Source organism: Cervus canadensis, chromosome 5 (genome assembly GCF_019320065.1).
Source record: "Cervus canadensis isolate Bull #8, Minnesota chromosome 5, ASM1932006v1, whole genome shotgun sequence".
NCBI lineage: Eukaryota > Metazoa > Chordata > Mammalia > Artiodactyla > Cervidae > Cervus > Cervus canadensis.
The window spans coordinates 69402649-69420936 of NC_057390.1; the positions used below are offsets into that span (position 1 = coordinate 69402649).

At 41.8% G+C, this 18288-nt stretch overlaps 2 protein-coding genes across 2 annotated transcripts in view; both read right to left on the minus strand.

Annotated features, from left to right (window-relative positions):
• The window catches only part of DRC1 (dynein regulatory complex subunit 1), a 30257-nt gene extending 24547 nt beyond the window's left edge, over positions 1–5710 (minus strand). The window contains exons 1-2 of the mRNA XM_043469150.1: positions 5276–5710; positions 3384–3471 (exon numbers count right to left, since the gene is read on the minus strand). Coding sequence (XP_043325085.1) covers positions 3384–3471; positions 5276–5430 — 243 coding nt within the window. The 5' untranslated portion in view covers positions 5431–5710. The remainder of the gene's footprint in view (positions 1–3383; positions 3472–5275) is intronic.
• A 5042-nt stretch (positions 5711–10752) lies between these two features.
• SELENOI (selenoprotein I) overlaps positions 10753–18288 on the minus strand; it is a 46193-nt gene continuing 38657 nt past the window's right edge. The window contains exon 10 of the mRNA XM_043469151.1: positions 10753–17872. Coding sequence (XP_043325086.1) covers positions 17774–17872 — 99 coding nt within the window. The 3' untranslated portion in view covers positions 10753–17773. The remainder of the gene's footprint in view (positions 17873–18288) is intronic.

Below are 18288 nucleotides of genomic sequence, written 5' to 3' on the forward strand. Positions count from 1 at the left end.
CTCGCTAGAGAAGGGACCAGCCCACCAGTACGAGGTAATGCGCTCTGGGCACATCTTGGCACTTTCTCCAACAGGCCTCTGAGTGATTGACACTGCCAGGGTCCTTTCTAAGAATCTCAGTTGGGGACGTGAGACATATAATAATAGTTGTCCTGCAATGTGCATTTCCTCCCTCTCCTTTTAATAACAGAACACCCATTTTAGCTGGCTGGGCATTTGACCTCTCCAAAAAGATACACCTCCCAACATCCCTTGCAGCTAGAATGCACATGAGGAGCAGTGCACGTGACATTTCTGAATGGTGCCTTGAAGGGGAAAGCTGTGCCCTCTCCTGCCCCCTTTTTCTCTATCTCCCAGGCTGGCATGTGATGCTAAGTATGTCATGGTCAGCAGACAAAGGCAACCTAAGGAAGGGCGGAAGGAGCTGAGGTTCCCAACCTCGAGGAACCTCCATATCAGCCCTGGACTATGTCCGCTCTGAGCTATTAAATGAACCAGAGAAATAAGCTTCTATCTTGTTTAAGCTAATGGTATGTGGGACCTTTGGCTAGAGGTGTTCTAACACAGGAGACTTCTGTAACTGACTGCATTACCCCTCCCTCAAAGGCTCAGGAGTTTTGCTACTGGCACCCCATTTCTAAATTCCTCTTCGTAAAGTTCACACTCAGCATCTTCACTCCTGACCTTTTGGTGATGTCTTGATTTCAAGATAATACATCCTCTCAACAAAAAGTTCAGGAATCCTCAGGTTATGTCTGAGCTTTTCCAAGTCTGTTCTGGAACTTAAAAATTTTCCAACTCTCAGATCATTTCTGAATGAGGAACCTATAAATTTCCCTGCTCCAAAGAGTCACTGAAATGATCGGAGACTCTATTTCATCTCTCTCTTCTATGGAAATTTTGAAATGTGGTTTTACGAATACATAACTGAACTTTAACCCAGATCTCCAGGGTCCTCCAGACTTTTTTTAAACAGCTCCAGCCTTATCACTTGTGCCAAATGGTTTTAAATGCATAAGGAAGTATCGACTTTTCTGTAGTGTGCAGCAATTTTCTATTTTCTACTCAGATAATGTGAACATCAGAAGTATCTGAATCAAGTATTTAAGACCCAAAGTAAAACTGAAAACATTGCCATTACCAACAGATTAACAGACACACCCTAACATTTTTGAGACCCAGAGTAAGAGTTTAAATGAAGGTCCACATATCACATACCTAAATATTTAAAACTTATAATTCAGTGTAATAAGCCATTAAACACATTCTGTCCTCCTACCTTGGCACCTTCATAACAGAAGCCCTGGTTTGAATTCATACTACGACTCGGAGCTCCAACTTAGAACTTGGTGGCTAAGAGGGAGAGAGTATCAGCCCCCAGCCTAGAGCCCAGCCCCTGGCCACCAGCCTGGAGCCCAAGCCATTCTCTTCATACTCCTAGCTCCGCATCCTGCACCATGAAGGGCATCAGACACCGGCACGTGAATTTCTCAGACCACACGTGAGAGCTCTATTAAACCCTTTGGCCACCCCTGAGCAGAACAAAACCTAGGAAGAGGCTGATGCAGGCCTTGAAAGTGGGCTCAGAACCGTTTGGACAGGGAATTTGGAGTTCTGTGATAGAAGGTGATCTAATGGGAGCACTTGGGCTCTGAATAAACTTGAGGCAAGTCTACTTGAGGGGGCACATCTAGAGGAGGGCCAGAACAGGACACAGGACTCTCCTCATTATCACTTTTATTCAATGGGCTAGAAGCATATCTAGTGCAACAAAGCAAGAAAAACAAGTTTTTAAGTATCAAAATTGAACAGGAAAAGATAAAACTGTCATTTTCAGATGATACGATTATATGTTAAAAAAAAGAACCCACAGGTTAACTATGAGAATTAACAAGTGAATTTGACCAGGCTGCTGGCTATCAGGTCAATATGCCAAAAGCAATTATACTTTTACATATCAACAACAAACAATTAAACCTTGACAAAAAGTGTAAAACATTGCTAAGTGATATTAAAGAATACTTATATGCAAAAGAAGGGATATTTTATACTCATGGGTTGCAAATCTATATTGGTAAGATATTAATTCTTTCCCAGATTGATCTGTACTTTCAATCTGATCTCAATTAAAATCCCAGCAGGTTTTCTGGTGGAAATTGAGAAAATAATTCTAAAATGTATGTGGAAATACAAAGGGTCAAGAACAGCCACACTCTTCATGATTTAAGTCCTAAGTGAAAGCAACATAGGAAACCTGCTAATAAAAACAGTATTCTCTCTCTGGTTTTACACTCAACTTTAGAGTGCTCAGGATGAATAGTATTTTCAAGATTATATCAGTATCAACTAAAACAGTACTCTCAGGATTATATACAATATTCCTTCTATCCTACACAGAAATGCTCAGAGATCATCCACCTTTAGATGAAGTACCCTAAGTGCAAAGGGATGATGTGACATCTACTTCACAGTTATCAACAGATCTGGAACAAAAACCCATGACAGTTCAATATTCTTTCCACTACAACAAAATATCTTAGCCTTGACCCAGGACAGTCCAGGTAATTCAGTTGTTTCTAGATATCTCTAGGCTCTATAATCAGACATGACTGAGCAACTGAACTGAAATGAGGCTCCATAATAATATTTCAGTAATTTGGATACTTTCTCCCAGTAACTGCATTTCAGTTCCAGAAATGATCTCTTCTCCTCCCCACTTTTAGAAATCCCATCTATCTTTCTAAGATCCAGTTCCAATCCTACTTTCTCCTTAGACCTTCCCTGATCAGGCCGGTTGGGTGAGCTCTTTTCCATGCAATTAATTAATTAAATGTGGCACTGTGCCACTTGGCGCTCCCTGCTTTGAACTACTGTTTATCCCTCCTGCCCCTCTTGCTTCAAGTCCTTTATTACCTGTTTCAGGAGCCCTGTCATCACCATGGGAGAACGATCAAAGACTTTTTTTTAGTGTTCACTGGGTACAAGCTTGAGCCTACTCCACAGCCACAAAGAGGCCTCGCTCATCTAGAACCTAACAGTTCCACTGGGACACCGCACGCACACACATTCAGAAAGTCAAACAAGGCAGAAAATTGTCTATAGTGAAATAAATGAATGGTACAGACGAGAACAGTTCCATGTGTGACTTCAAAGAATTCAACCTGCTTCGCGGAAGACATCGTGGAGAAGTTGGGCCGTGAGACAGTCTTCAAGTCCGGGAACCAAGATTGAGGAGAGGGGAAGAGGGAGGGAGAGGACAGGAGGGAAGAAGAGCGGAGGGGCGGGGCTTGGCATTGCCGCATCAGAGGCCCAGCACAGAAAGAGTGAAGCCTCAGTCTGGGTCCTACTGGACTGGTGGGACCCATTTATACCCCATTTCCTACCAGTCTGCTTTCTTCTTTCTGTTTGTAGCTCTTGCTTTGATCTTCCTCACTCTCCTTCTTCCCATCTAAATATTCTCCAAGAGCTTCCCTGGGATGGAAAAAACGCAGAGAAAATGAAGTTTAAATTCTAGGAAGTAAAATCTTTCACTCTTTTTTTCCTAACTTTGATTTTTGTGTTTGTTTTTTTAAATCTTTCTGCTGAGCTGTGCATGGCCTGAGGGATTTAAATTTAAATTTTTAATTTTCATAGTATATTTCACCACATACAAAAATATATTCCATAGGGATAAAAATTTGAATACTAAAAAGAACACATCCGGGATTTCCTTGGTGATCCAGTGGTTAAAACTCTGAGTTTCCAGTGCAGGGGGTGCCTGTGGGATCTAAGCTCGCTCCCCATGGAACCTGCCTCCCCTGCACTGGAAGGGCAGAGTTTTTTTTACCCCTAGCCCCCGCCCCCCGAGGGGCATGTGGGATCTTTGTTCCTCCAAACCATTCCCTAAAGAGCAACAAGGGTGATCTTAACATGCTTAGAAAGTTGAGAAATTTTCACACTAGGTTGTTGGCCTGTGGGTAAGAGCTACAGCCATATGGAAGGTCAAATGGACACTCCAAAACTGCACCCAAGTGCATAACAAACAATACTGTAGACTAGGGCTATGGTAGGGATTAGCATCACCCTTAGGAATCTCAAGGACTTCTCAGGTGGCTCAGTGGTAAAGAACCTGCCTGCCAATGCAGGAGACACAAGAGACGTGGATTCAATCCCTGGGTTGAGAAGATCCCCTGGAGAAGGAAATGGCAACCCGGGTCTCTCACATTGCAGATTCTTTACCATCTGAGCCACCAGGGAAGCTTCATACATGTGTAGAAGTAGGGGGTAAATGGGAAACCTCTGTAGTTTCCACTCAATTCTTCTGTGAACCTAAAACTGCTCTAAAATATGAAGTGTATTAATTTAGAAAAAAAGATCTAAAGATGAAGAATATTCTGTGATACATGAACATTATATGAAATGCAAATTTCAGTGTCCTTAGGTAAAGTTTTTGTTGGAACACAGCCACATCACTTTGAGGCCCTTGTGTCCAAAGGCCGGGAGACAAGAGAAGCACCATCTCGGCAAGGCAGCTGACCCTGACCAGCAGGACGAGTCACAGGACCCACAGTGCGGGTGTTCAGGCAGTCATGGGTTCACGCAAGTTCCCCTCGGTCCCCCTCCTTAAGACAGGCCACAAAGTCTGTGAGTGGACGGGAGTGGCAACCCCAGCCTGAGAATGGTATGGTTATCAGCCTCAGACCCTGCAGGAAAAGGGTTTTGTGTCACACAACCAGATAAGCCACTGAGACCAACAGAAGTGATAGCCGAGGTCCTCTCTGTAACCCCTTGTCTTCGGAAGGAAGGCAGGCTGGGAGGCAAGGAGGAAAGAACGACCTCAGAGGACAGGTCATGAAGCCCCAACATCTTCAGGTACGGCCCGCAGTGCCTGGCGCAGCAGGCTCTCCATGAACGTGCTGGAGGGATTCCTACTTGCATCTTTGACTTTACTAGGATGAGATGGCTGGATGGCATCACCGACTCGATTGACATGAGTTTGAGTAAACTCCGGGAGTTTGCGTGCTGCGATTCATGGGGTCGCAGAATCGGACACGGCTGAGTGACTGAACTAAACTGAACTGAAGTGTATTCAACGCTTTAATATCACATACTTTGTTTGAACCTTCTGGTAGAAGAGTTTTCTATCTCATCAAAAAACAAGACCAGCTCACACGGAGGGCACGCGGGCCCCTCACTGCAGGGGCTCCGGCCTGGAGAAGCCACCCCGTCATTTCAGCACCCGGGACACCCGCACCCTGGGCGCTCCTTGGCTGGACGCGCCCAAACCCTGGCTCACCGCCTCCGAGCTTCCAAGCGCGCCGCGATGCGCAGGCGCCGGGCCTGGATCCGCTCCTGAGGATTATCAGAATGAATGGAGGGTCCGAGAATGGGGGTGGCTAAATGTTCCTCCTCCTTCTCCTCCAGGACCCCCAGGGATCCCGGCGGATTCATGGCAGGTGCCTTCCGCCCCCTGGGCAGCTCTGCCGGGACCACCGCGGGACTACAGCTTGGTTGCTAACAACAAAGCTGTTGCCAGGGAAACGCTGTCACCTGACCCTCAGCTGGCGTGGTTGCGCGCGCAACCCCTCAGGCCGGGCGCACTGGTGTTCCTATCGCTGTTATCTCGCCTTAGGGCTTTATTGCTCTCTGCTGCATTTACGGTGAGGACTGTATTGAATCCCCCACTAAGGCTCAGGTGGTATTAATAGAGGCTGGAAGACTTAAGAGCTGAACCAAATTGTGATTCATCACTTACCGACCCTATGATTAATTCTTCATCCATCAAATAAATAATCCTCAAAATGACCATATTCATCTAATGTAATTCAGTGTCTACTCTATGCCAGTCACTGTGCTAGCTCCGAGGATCCAAGCGTTGTCCTTTCCTCGATGGAGGGGGTAGAATAGGTTCACTCAGAAATTCTGAACTAAAGTACATTGCATCCACCTGCTTGTCATCCATTCTTTTTTGAAATTAATATATATAACTTTATTTTTGGCTGTGCTGGATCTTCTTTGCAGCAGGGGTTTTTCTCTAGTTGCCACGAGTGGGAGCTACCCCTTGTTGCAGGGCATGGGCTTCTCATTGCCAAGCAAGGGCTCTGGGGCACGAGGGCTTCAGTAGTTGCCACTCCTGGGTGCAGTAGTTACAGTCTCCAGGCTCCAGAGCACAGGCTCAATAGTTGTGGCACACAAGCTTAGTTCTTCCGTGGCATGTGAGATCTTCCCAGGTCGGAGATCCAACCTTTGTCTCCTGCACTAGCAGGCGGATTCTTTACCACTGAGCCGCCAGAGAAGCCATCGTGTTTGAGCTCCAACTTTGTGTATTCGGCCTCTTATCGTCTCTAGAATGTGAAAAACCCCTGCCATCAATAAATTTATGTCCAACAAGGAACTGTTGTCTTCTGCAGCGGTTTTCAGTAGGGCTACACTCCCTCCATCACCACCCGCAATCACATACAGAAAAAGGAGGAGAGCAGAGAATAAACGGTAGGAAAGGGAGTGAGGGGGAGGAATCAAAGTTAAGAGCACAGAAGCACATTTAAACTTTCAAGGGAGCACTGTCCCTTGAAAAGCATTATTTTCTGGGTGTTTTGTATGTGTCAAATGTCATATTGCCAACAAAGAATGCAGTGTTCTTATGTAGAATTAAGACCCATTCGAAAACAAGCAGGATAACATTTGATGGAATCTTGTCCCACTGGCCTGAGAAAAACTCGGAAAAGGGCACTAGGGTAGTAAGAAATTGCAGACAAGCCCTGCCACCTTGGGTATGGCACAACTGTTTTCTCAGCTGTACTGCCTGCCTACTCAAATCACAGGCAACAGTGAGGCCAAACTTCTTTAAGCCCCTTGTGAATAAGCCCTACCCAGCAGCAAATGGAGTTTTCTTTTTTAAATTATTTTTTCCAGGCGGCCAAGGGGTAGGCAGATTTAAGAGCACCAAAATCTCGGAGCAGCTAAGTTCAACAGCTGCCTGGATCCTTGTCCCATATCTAGCCAGGGTGAGGAGTCTAGAGGGTGCGGGAGGGGTAGGTGTTTGCTTCTGGGCCTCAGAGCCCTCTGCCAGACCTCTCTCTCCTTTAGTTGTAACCTCAAGCATTACATTAAACTTCCTAGGGGCCAAGGACTCAGAGAGGCAATGCATAGTTCCGACTGCTAACTCCTCCAGGTCCTGGGCCATGTCTCCACCATCTGGGAGAAGAGAAACAAGTACCAGTGTGTATGCATGTCAATGGCTGGGAGTAGGATACCTAAGAAAGTCTGTGAGAATCGGCTGTCACACAAGAGATGGCAGAGAGAGCAAAGGTATCATCAGTTCAGTTCAGTCACTCAGTCGTGTCCAACTCTTTGCGACCCCATGAATCGCAGCATGCCAGGCCTCCCTGTCCATCACCAACTCCCAGAGTTTACTCAAACTCATGCCCATCGAGTCGGTGATGCCATCCAGCCATCTCATCCTCTGTCGTCCCCTTCTCCTACTGCCCCCAATCCCTCCCAGCATCAGGGTCTTTTCCAATGAGTCAACTCTTTGCATGAGGTGGCCAAAGTATTGGAGTTTCAGCTTCAGCATCCGTCCTTCCAATGAACACCCAGGACTGATCTCCTTCAGGATGGACTGGTTGGATCTCCTTGCAGTCCAAGGGACTCTCAAGAGTCTTCTCCAACACCATAGTTCAAAAGCATCAGTTCTTCGGGGCTCAGCTTTCTTCACAGTCCAACTCTCACATCCATACATGACCACTGGAAAAACCATAGCCTTGACCAGATGGACCTTTGTTGGCAAAGTAATGTCTCTGCTTTTTAATATGCTATCTAGGTTGGTCATAACTTTCCTCCCAAGGAGTAAGCGTCTTTTAATGGCTGCAATCACCATCTGCAGTGATTTTGGGGCCCAAAAAAAATAAAGCCTGACACTGTTTCCACTGTCTCCCTATCTATTTCCCATGAGGTGATGGGACCAGATGCCATGATCTTAGTTTTCTGAATGTTAAGCTTTAAGCCAACTTTTTCACTCTCCTCTTTCCCTTTCATTAAGAGGCTTTTTAGTTCCTCTTCACTTTCTGCCATAAGGGTGGTGTCATCTGCATGTCTGAGGTTATTGATCTCCTGGCAATCTTGATTCCAGCTTGTGCTTCTTCCAGCCCAGCGTTTTTCATGATGTACTCTGCATATAAGTTAAATAAGCAGGGTGACAACATACAGCCTTGATGTACTCCTTTTCCTATTTGGAACCAGTCTGTTGTTCCATGTCCAGTTCTAACTGTTGCTTCCTGACCTGCATATAGGTTTCTCAAGAGGCAGGTCAGGTGGTCTGGTATTCCCATCTCCTTCAGAATTTTCCAGTTTATTGTGATCCACACAGTCGAAGGCTTTGGCGTAGTCAATAAAGCAGAAATAGATGTTTTTCTGGAACTCTCTTGCCGAAAGGTATCATAAAAAGTCATAAAGAGCAATCAATAAGATGCTTGGCTAAGAACCAGCCATTTTTTGTGATAAGGATGCTGAATCCCTTTTTTTGCTGTTTGAGCTTTTAATAAGCCTCGTGCCTTTTTTTCCCTTTGCTCCATATCTGGGCAGCTGATTTTTTAAAAAGGTGGGGAATTCTCTAGTAGTTTAGTGGCTCAGCGGTAAAGAATCTGCCTGCAATGTGCAGGAGACATTTGAAATGTGGGTTCGACTCCTGGGTGGGGAAGATCCCCTGGAGGAGAAAATGGCAACCCACTCCAGTATTCTTACCTGGAAAATCTCATGGACAGAGGAGCCTGGCAGGCTACAGTCCATGGGGTCGCAGAGTCAAACTTGACTGAGTGACTAAGCACTGACTGCCCTTAGTGGTTAAGACGCCACACTGCCAAAGCAGGGGGCACAGGTTTACCTGGTTGGGGAACTAAGATCCCACATGCCATGTGGCAGAGCCAAAAGATAAACAAAAAACCCTGGGTGCTCCCTCCTCTGGTGGGAGGTTCCACCTGTGTGTGCTGGCTCTACCTTGTAACCATAGTAACACCCCAAGCCAGTGTCTTCCTGGCTCTTTTTGGCCATTTTCCAACCAGCTGGAAGGTCTTCCCTGCTGTTACAGACAGCCTCAATTATATAAATAACAAACTTTGTCATAGGTGTGGGGGAAAACAATACTCTCATTCACTATTGAAAAGACATGTTTTAGGACAGTTTGCCAGTATCAATAGTTTCAAAGAGCATATGTATTGAGTAGGCAATTCTACTTAAAAGAATTATCTTTGAGAGATAATAGATCTAGGATACAACCCCACAGGGTCAAAGTTACATGAGTAACTTTTTTAAGTTTAGATAGACCCAAGCTGGTTAGCCCTGCTGCCAGGCCCATTCTAAGTGTTTGAGGTTTGCATTCAGAAGGGAAGGAATAACTGCTAAGGCAACCAAGAAGCTGGGAGGGCAGGGGATTAACAGCACATAAGCCAGAGAATTAGCCTGGGTTAAAATATGGGACATTTCCTCCCTCACCTTCTTTAAACCTGCTACAAAAATTTTTGAATGCCCACTGCCAGAACTGGGAGATCAATTCTGATGGTTTTAAAAAAAGGAATATTTTCCTCAGAACCATGTTAGAAAATATGAGTTTTTATGAGCTTTATATATATACATATGAAGTTTAGGTGCACTAAATAAGTTCTTAAGCAATTAGCATGGAAAATTAACACCATACACTAGTACTCTTTATATGGGAAGATGGTTTTTGTTTTTAAACTTTATTTTTTATTGGGGTACAGCCAATTAACCATGTTGTGATAGTTTCAGCCATACATATACATGTATCCATTCTCCCCCAAACTCCCTTTCCATCCAGGCTACCACATAACATTGAGCAGAATTTCCTGTGCTATACAGTAGGTCCTTATTGGTTATCCATTTTGAATATAGCAGTGTGTAAATGACGTTCCCAAACTCCCTGACTATCCCTTCCTCCAGGCAACCATAAGCTTGCTCTCTGTGAACCTCTGCATTGTAAGTTCATTTGTATCATTTCTTTTCAGATTCCACATATAAGGGGTGTCGTATGATATTTCTTTCTCTCTCCCTTTCTTACTTCACTCAATATGACATTCTCTAGGTCCACGTATGTTGCTGCAAATGGCATTATTCCATCCTTTTTAGTGGCTGAGAAATATTCCACTGTATTTATGTAACACATCTTCTTTATCCATTCCTCTGTTGAGGGACATTTAAGTTGCTTCCATGTCTTGGCTATTGTAAACAGTGCTGCAATGAACATTGGGGTGCATGGATCCTTTCAGATGGTATTTTTCTCTGGATATATGCCCAGGAGTGGGATTGCAGGGTCATATGGTAGCTTTATTTTTAGTTTAAGGAACCTCCACACTGTTCTCCACAGTGGCTGTACCAATTTATATTCCCACCAATAGTGTAGGAGGGTTATGTGAAGATGTTTTTCAGTATGAAACAACCACCTTACAAGCTAATGTAAGTGTGACTCAGTTATTATGAGAACAATAAATACTGCCTAGTATCCAGTTCTGGGAGAATCACAGCAGTATATTATGAAAAGCTGTTCCTGCCACCTTCCTAGTACTTTGCTCTCTGAAACAATTTACAGGATTATAGAACACCCAGGAGTAAGCAGGCTGATCAAACAAAACCAAACCTTTTAAAATTCTGCCCAAATTTAACCAGTGATTCTCTGAGATAAGTGACTGGACACTTTTTCTCCCCAGAACTCCCTTCCCCTTTTGCACCTACCAAGGAAAAACAAAGACAACAATGTGAAAATAATTAAAAAGATTTAAAAACCATTTACTCTTTACTTTTATTACAATAAATATTTATCAATAATAGAGTTAAAACAATTTTAAATTAAAACCTACTGCATTACTTTTGGGTTTCACAGCAGCAGAAATAAAACATAAATTCAGTTGAGAGCGCAAGGCTTCCAGAATCCAGTGGCAAGAAACAGTCAGGTCTTGATTATCTGGGCGAGCAATGGGGACCAGGAATACCGATGACACAAAGCGAATGGTGAAATGCACACCTGTACCCTGTTTGCACATCAAATTACCTAAGACCTCACAACATTCCAGCTAAGGAATTTAACCAAGTTGTGACATCCCATTTCCCACAAGAGCTAGAGATTTCCCCCCATCAAGCCCAAGAACGCAACTGCTCCAGGCACCGCCTTCTGGCCAGGAATGGGCCCACCATCATTCAAACCCTGGAAGCCTCAACTCTGGTGGAAGCAACCATCTTCTCACAAGTTTTCTGACTCACACAATCCCTGGTGAAAGGGAAGTGGAAAGTGACATATGTCAAGGCCTTTCTTGGGGACTAAGATGAACAGCAAGTAGGAAAGCCTGGAGATGCAGATACGGAACAGGCTTCTCAGAGTTACAGGGTACATGCAGATTAAGTGAACATGAAGAAAGAGTCTGGTGAGGGCTTATCATCTTGCTGATAATCAAGAGTAGACTGCGCGTACATACGAATACATCATACATATATATGCACAGAGAATATATGTGTACATATTAAATATGTAGGCATACACACACCACACATAACCAGATAAAATAAATGTTATTTGCTACGAACACGGGCAAGTCCCAGGCAGACCAATTACAAACATGTTCAATTAAACTACTTGAAAGGGAAAATAACTTTGTGTTCCTTTCAACTTCTTCTCTCACATATTCCACTTGTAGCAGACACATTCCAGTTACTAAAGTGGTATTGTTTCTAGGTACCTGAGGGGATGGAAATCATCCTTCTGTTTCAGAATACTACAGAAAGCAAACTGCAACAGGACCAGGCTAAACAAATCAATAATTGATTTGGCCATGATTCCCGCCACCTATTCTTAGTCACAGGGCATGAAACCTTACTCAGAAAAGTGTCGATTTCTTTTCCTACCATTGGTTACAAATTTAATCTATTCTGTTAGATGGGAGGGGAAAGGGAGAATGCAGGTCGAAAGGAGTTTACACCCCAGCAACTGTTCACCACCTTCCACTTTACCCAGAGGAAATAATACTTAAAAAAAAAAAAAAAAAAACCCTGAAATTTGGAGTTTAATACTAAATTCTGCTTTTTTGGCGCATTCCAGAAAAAGCAAACGATTACCTGTAGCTGGGTCTTTGTCTCCTGAATAGCTGCTCTAATGGGATAAGTTATTTAAACAAAATAACCTACCCAAAAATGTTCATATTGTGGGCAATCTTAATTAGTACTTACTAAACTAAGTCTGATACAGAATGATACCAGTTAATTCAAACAGATTCATAATGCAGCATTCATGGACCTCATAAAATTAAAACAGGCCCCTCCTATAATCTGATTAGTAACATTAAGTACTGAACATGCTTCTAGTCAAGAATTTACTCTGTGTGTGTTTCAATAAAAACTAAAATCAATTCCAATTCTATTATCCATAGAAATTGCTTAAGAGAAGACTTTAGCCTAAGAGTCACAAGGCATCCACAGCATTTAGCCACTCCATGGGTCTCCAAAAGTGTCTCTGGTTACAACATAGCATTAGGTACTCCATGATCCAATTCATATGCTTTCAAAATAACACTGCTCTGATTGAATCTGGTTTTCTAAGAATCATTCTATGAAGAGTAAGACAATACTAGGAGACCAGACAGTATTTCTGTGTCCAAACGGACTCTCCCTAAGACAAGCCCTTGTTAAAATATTCTAAAATCAGTCCATGTGCCATTTTCCAATTCTGGGAATCTGGCCTTTCTCTCCAAATGCAATATAACCCACTCACTCAGGCCACCTGTGAAAAAGGCTGCAAATGCCAAAACTTCTTATGCTACCCAAAATATTAGTTCATTTAAGATATGTCTGAAAAAAAAAGCAAGTCTGCTTAAAAACAATCAGCTAGATTACTGTCTCTCGCATTTTTTTAAAAAGGAAAGCATTACTAGCATGCAGCTTTAAAAGGCTGTTTATTGTGCACCACAGAAACAATGGAAATGAATTAGCCAGTAAGTCCAATTCCCATGGCTCCACACAAAGGAAAAAGTAAACACACTGCCACTTTCTCTGGAAAAGCTAGACAACCATGATTTACCATATATATCCTAAAGCAACTGTCTGCCAACATGTCAGATATCCGTACCACTGACAAACATGAAAAGAAAAACACACGAATCACCTGGGTTACATAATAAAGGAAAATCTGAAAATTACTCAAGCTTCCTAAAATGTACAGGACATCATACTTTCAAGTTTCACAGTGATTAATTTAACACCATTTTACTGTTAAAACTGTCACTTAAAAGGTATATGTCAAAGTGCTTCAAATGCAGCATACTAAAAAATCTCCCTGGAAGCTTCTAGTACTGGCAGCTCACTGAAGGTTATTCACCCACAGGGTGTTCAAGAATCGGCACGCGGCCTTACAAGGACACCTCATGGAACCAAGAAAATCCCAATCTGATTTCACAAATTTCCTATAGCGTGCTCCAGCAAGTCCAGAACTGAAGTCAAGATAAAGGCCACTCTGAACACAGGAATCAGCACAATCAAAGATTTCTGTATCTGTTTTTGGCTTATTGGGGGACCCAAAGTCAAAAGATCTAGTCCTTCAGATTTACTTTGTTCTCTCTGGTACGTTCCCACTCCTTGCCTAGGCGAGAGATCTAAGGCTATCAAGGAGGTCTGAATGTGGCAGGGTATAGGGGGCAACTGGAGAAGGAAATGGCAGCCCACTCCAGTGTTCTTGCCTGGAGAATCCCAGGGATGGGAGCCTGGTGGGCTGCCGTCTATGGGGTCGCACAGCGTCGGACACGACTGAAGTGACTTAGCAGCAGCAGCAGCACAGGGGGCGACAAAGCAAGTGGCGTCTCTGTCCCGCGTGGTGGCTGGTTAAAGGGAAACCCAGGGGAAGAATGAAGAGGAAGAGTTACAAACAGGTTTCCTGTTCAAATATTAAGGGGAGAAGTAGTCTTTGATTCAAACACTTTCAGATTACTTTTTCATTCTCCATAGAGTACAGAATCAAAGCCTGCTTTGGAAAGCAAAGTGAAAAGTGAAAGTGAAAAACGCTCAGTCGTGTCCGACTTTGTTACCCCATGGACTGTGTCCATGGAATTCTTCAGGCCAGAATATTGGAGTGGGTAGCCTTTCCCTTCTCCAGGGGCTTCCCAACCCAGGGATCGAACTGGGGTCTCCTGCATTGTAGGCAGAGTCTTTACTAATTGAGCTATCAGGGAAAGCAAGATACGCTCCAAATGCTTTTGGACTGACTACAACATAAATTGATTCTCTGAAAACTTAACACTTAGGAAACTTTTAAATTCACATCTGAACTTCAAATTAACGGAGAAAAGACGATTTACATTGTGACAGTTTTGAACTGTGCACTGCAGTAGCATCATTGCGCACTGAAGTGATCTCTTCTTCCCCTTCAAGTGGACACCATCTATGCTTGCTTTCTCCTTTGCATGCTCCCCCAGTGCCCAGGATCCAGGTCATGATCAGTATTCTTTCAGGAATTATTTAGAATTGGGGCAGCCCTAGACATGCACTCCTCTTCCCAAGAGCTCTATATTAAAATAGATAACATGTTGGTAACAGTACTGTAACATTCTAGGCCATAATCAGCATCAAATCTTCTTTTTAAAATTACAAGTAAAAGTAATTTAACCATATTATTAAAATGCCAGAGAAGACTATTTTACTTCTTGATTTGGAAGTTATTCACTCTATTACCCTTAAGACTAAAACCCATGAACTACATCTGTTACACATTAAGGGAGAAATGTTGGTTAAATTGTGGCAATTTTAAACTGTATGTAGATTACACTAAGACCATGAATGCTATTAAAGGATCGTAAAAGGGAGCATGAATATACTCAGATATTTTTTAGATTTTTTTAGATTTTTCTATCCTATGCCCCCCTTCAAACACAGGGGAATTTTCTGACAAGCATGAAAGGACATTTTTCATACCATAACCTGAAAAGAAAACTTCCTACAGGTCTAGGTAACTTTGGTCAGAAGAAACAGAAAGCAAACCTCTGGCCTGGCTAAGGCACTCTGTTCTGAAATGGACAGAAAACATACATGTACGACCAATTATGCCACTTGTTCCCCAAAAGGCAGCTCAGCATATGCTAGGAGAAAGGGTGGGGTGTGAATGTACCCCAAAAAATCATGCATAAGCCTGAAATACCTTTTATACTTTGGAAAGGTTATGATCATTGGTGATGATGTCAGTTCACAGAGCTCTTTGTAACGAAGTCCTGCTTCAGTTGCTATACCATACATGACAAATAGGGGCTTTCTTGATACACCTCAAGACAGCAGACTAAACCAAAAAAAGGAGTCAACAGTACACTAAAGACTCGCAAGTCTACAGTATTCTGAAACAGTTACTCACTTTTCTTTTTTTTTTTTGGTTACTCACTTTTCATCTTTTATCTTCCTGACATCCATCTTTCTTTCATCTCATGATGCCAATGAAACTGACTACAGCATAATTCTTAACCACTACGGGGAAATATGTTATCAAGTATAGGCACAAAACAATTTTCAAATAAACCTGATGCAACAGAAAAAGAGCAGAAACACACTTTGAGGTAAAAGAGACCCAAAATTACAGGACATGACCCTATGACAGAAATAAAGGGCTTTTTTTTTTTTTTTTTTTACTATACTGTACAAAGTGATGAAAGCCTGTGGTCCAAATTTGCCATTTTATAAATATTTTTCAGCTCTTACATAATACAGATGAATCTCATTTTGTATACAAAGTCAACAAAACAATAAAATGATTAGCTTAAAATCTTAAAGCAAAGGTTTGTTCCTGACTCAAATTAATACTTTATCCAGCTCGATTTTACAGATGACACAGAACAAGGTATACAAAAGATAAGAGTTACTTTTACTTAATTAGCTCATTCTCTGACCTCCATGATGGCAATTTAAATAAACATGAATCACTATCCATGTTTTCCTGTGTTAATTTCCCAACTATTTTCAGTGTTCATTTTTGTCTCAGAGAAATTCACAGAATATACCTGAAACTTTACAATTTTTTAAAAACTGAGTACAGTTAGCTCCGTGATGCTTCATTTCTAATAACTTGTTAACAATGATTACAATTCACAAATTTTTTAAAAACTGAAATAATAATTACATGGTTATTTTTACAAAGTGGCAGACTAAAATCCAACAAAAGAATACACTATAATTAAATTTAATGATGGGCACATTTATAGATAAATAATGATTATGGTTTTAATTACATTATCAACACAGTGGTGCCTATTTTATCCAAGTGCAATCCGTCCAAAAAAAAGGGTTTAAGATACACTCTTCATTCAAGCACAAACTTCATTCAGTGGAAAATAAAAGAAAATCAGCCAGTAAATTTCACCACCACCAAATTAAATTAAGGAGACAAAATCAGAAAGAAATAGAATATCCACATTCATAAAAAGCTGTGATCATAAAACAATCATACAAAAGTCAAAAGAGATTTTTATGTTTGTCAGTAAACCTCAAAAATTATTCCAAGTCATATTAAAGGGTGTAAATACTCAGTAAGGCATATATGTCAAAACTTTTCTTCAGGTGGAGAAGTGAGCAAGTTGGGAAAAAGAGAAGTTCTCTCTATGTCTTTATCTTGTATGAAATAAAAAACACAGCACTGTTTCCGCCACAGAAAGAGATAAAGGGAGATAGGAAGGACAAATTAAATCAGAAATCTAGTTTCATAGCAACGTTCACAGTAGTAATTTCATAGTGAGGTTCATGAGATTCCTAACCCCTAAGAAACTTTTTTCTTATAAGGAAGTTAATCTATGTTCCTCACAAGTAATTATTCTAAGAATGGGACTATCACATGCATTCATATGATCATAGTTCATAGGCACCAAATCTCAACAACTTGTAGCTGAGGGGAAAAAATGCCACATTTAAACACTGAACCATGCCAATGAGTGAGCCATAATTACAATCCATTCTCTATTAAGTCTCAATAAAATATTTTTCTTTAAAATAAAATTAAACCACTTATTAAGATCTGTTCCATAACAAAGAGAGCCAGAATACTAGAGAATTTAAATATATATATATATATAAATATATATATATTAGCTCTCTTAGCACATGAGGACAAAAGGCATTTTCATGGGAAAGTGAAACCTGTATTTGGCAACTGTATACTGTTCTCTAATCATTTGGCATTCTTGCTCAAAGTGACTTGCTCTTATCTTTTCCCTACATTAGATTTGGGGTACTGATAGCTTCCACAGCTAAAGACTTACTGCTACTGCTAACTGCTGCTAAGTCGCTTCAGTCGTGTCCAACCCTGTGTGACCCCACAGACGACAGTCCACCAGGCTCCCCTGTCCCTGGGATTCTCCAGGCAAGAATACTGGAGTGGGTTGCCATTTCCTTCTCCAAAAGACTTACTACTAAGTACCAAATATGAAAACATATTGGGTCCTCTGAACGTTATCAGTGTTCCTAAACAAATATGAGGGTTTGAAAAATAAAATCCAAGCATCTTTAACTCTGTATGAACCAAAACATTATGGATTCCTAAACAACAAGGAACATTTTGCTGGGCTATTACGTTTAACCAAAACAACACATGGTTTTATAAAAATGTAAGCTGGGAGTTAATAGGTCCAATATTCCACAAGTTCAGATATGTATCATTCCTGCTGTCCAAGTACCACATACACACTGAGTTCCCATGTCTGTTAAGCAGATCAGTTTAGTTCAACGGTGATGGATGAATATTTACAAGCATCTTATTTACAGTACTTCTTTCTGTAGATTACAGGCCAATATTCTTTTCTTCCACTCCTAGTCAATCTGAATTTGGTTTTCTCAATGAGAAGGGGTAAATGTGGAAATGGCTGCTCAGCTGCTTTACCTACAGAAAACCAGAACAGGAGGCAATGACAAGTCATACATAATTCCTTTAAAATACATACAGAATTCACCCTCTGGAAACAATTTACTGGCACGGCAAAAATCATTAGAAATGAAGAGGTCTCCCTGGACTAGGATAGCGGTAGAACTAGCTGACTAAGTGAGTACTAGAACTATCCTAGGAAAGTTAGGACTTATACCTGGGTCTGCCCAACTTCAAAATCTAGCCTTTCCAGAGCTTCCCAGACCACTGAGCCTTACATTCAAATCTACTGAAAAATTATAGGGTTAGTCGATTTATACTATCTAGCAGATCAAATATTTACATATATGGTTAGAGTCAATGTTCACCTTCTTACAAGGCTTCTAGGTAATCATTCCTAACTTCATGTAACAGTATAAAGCTAGATGTGTAAA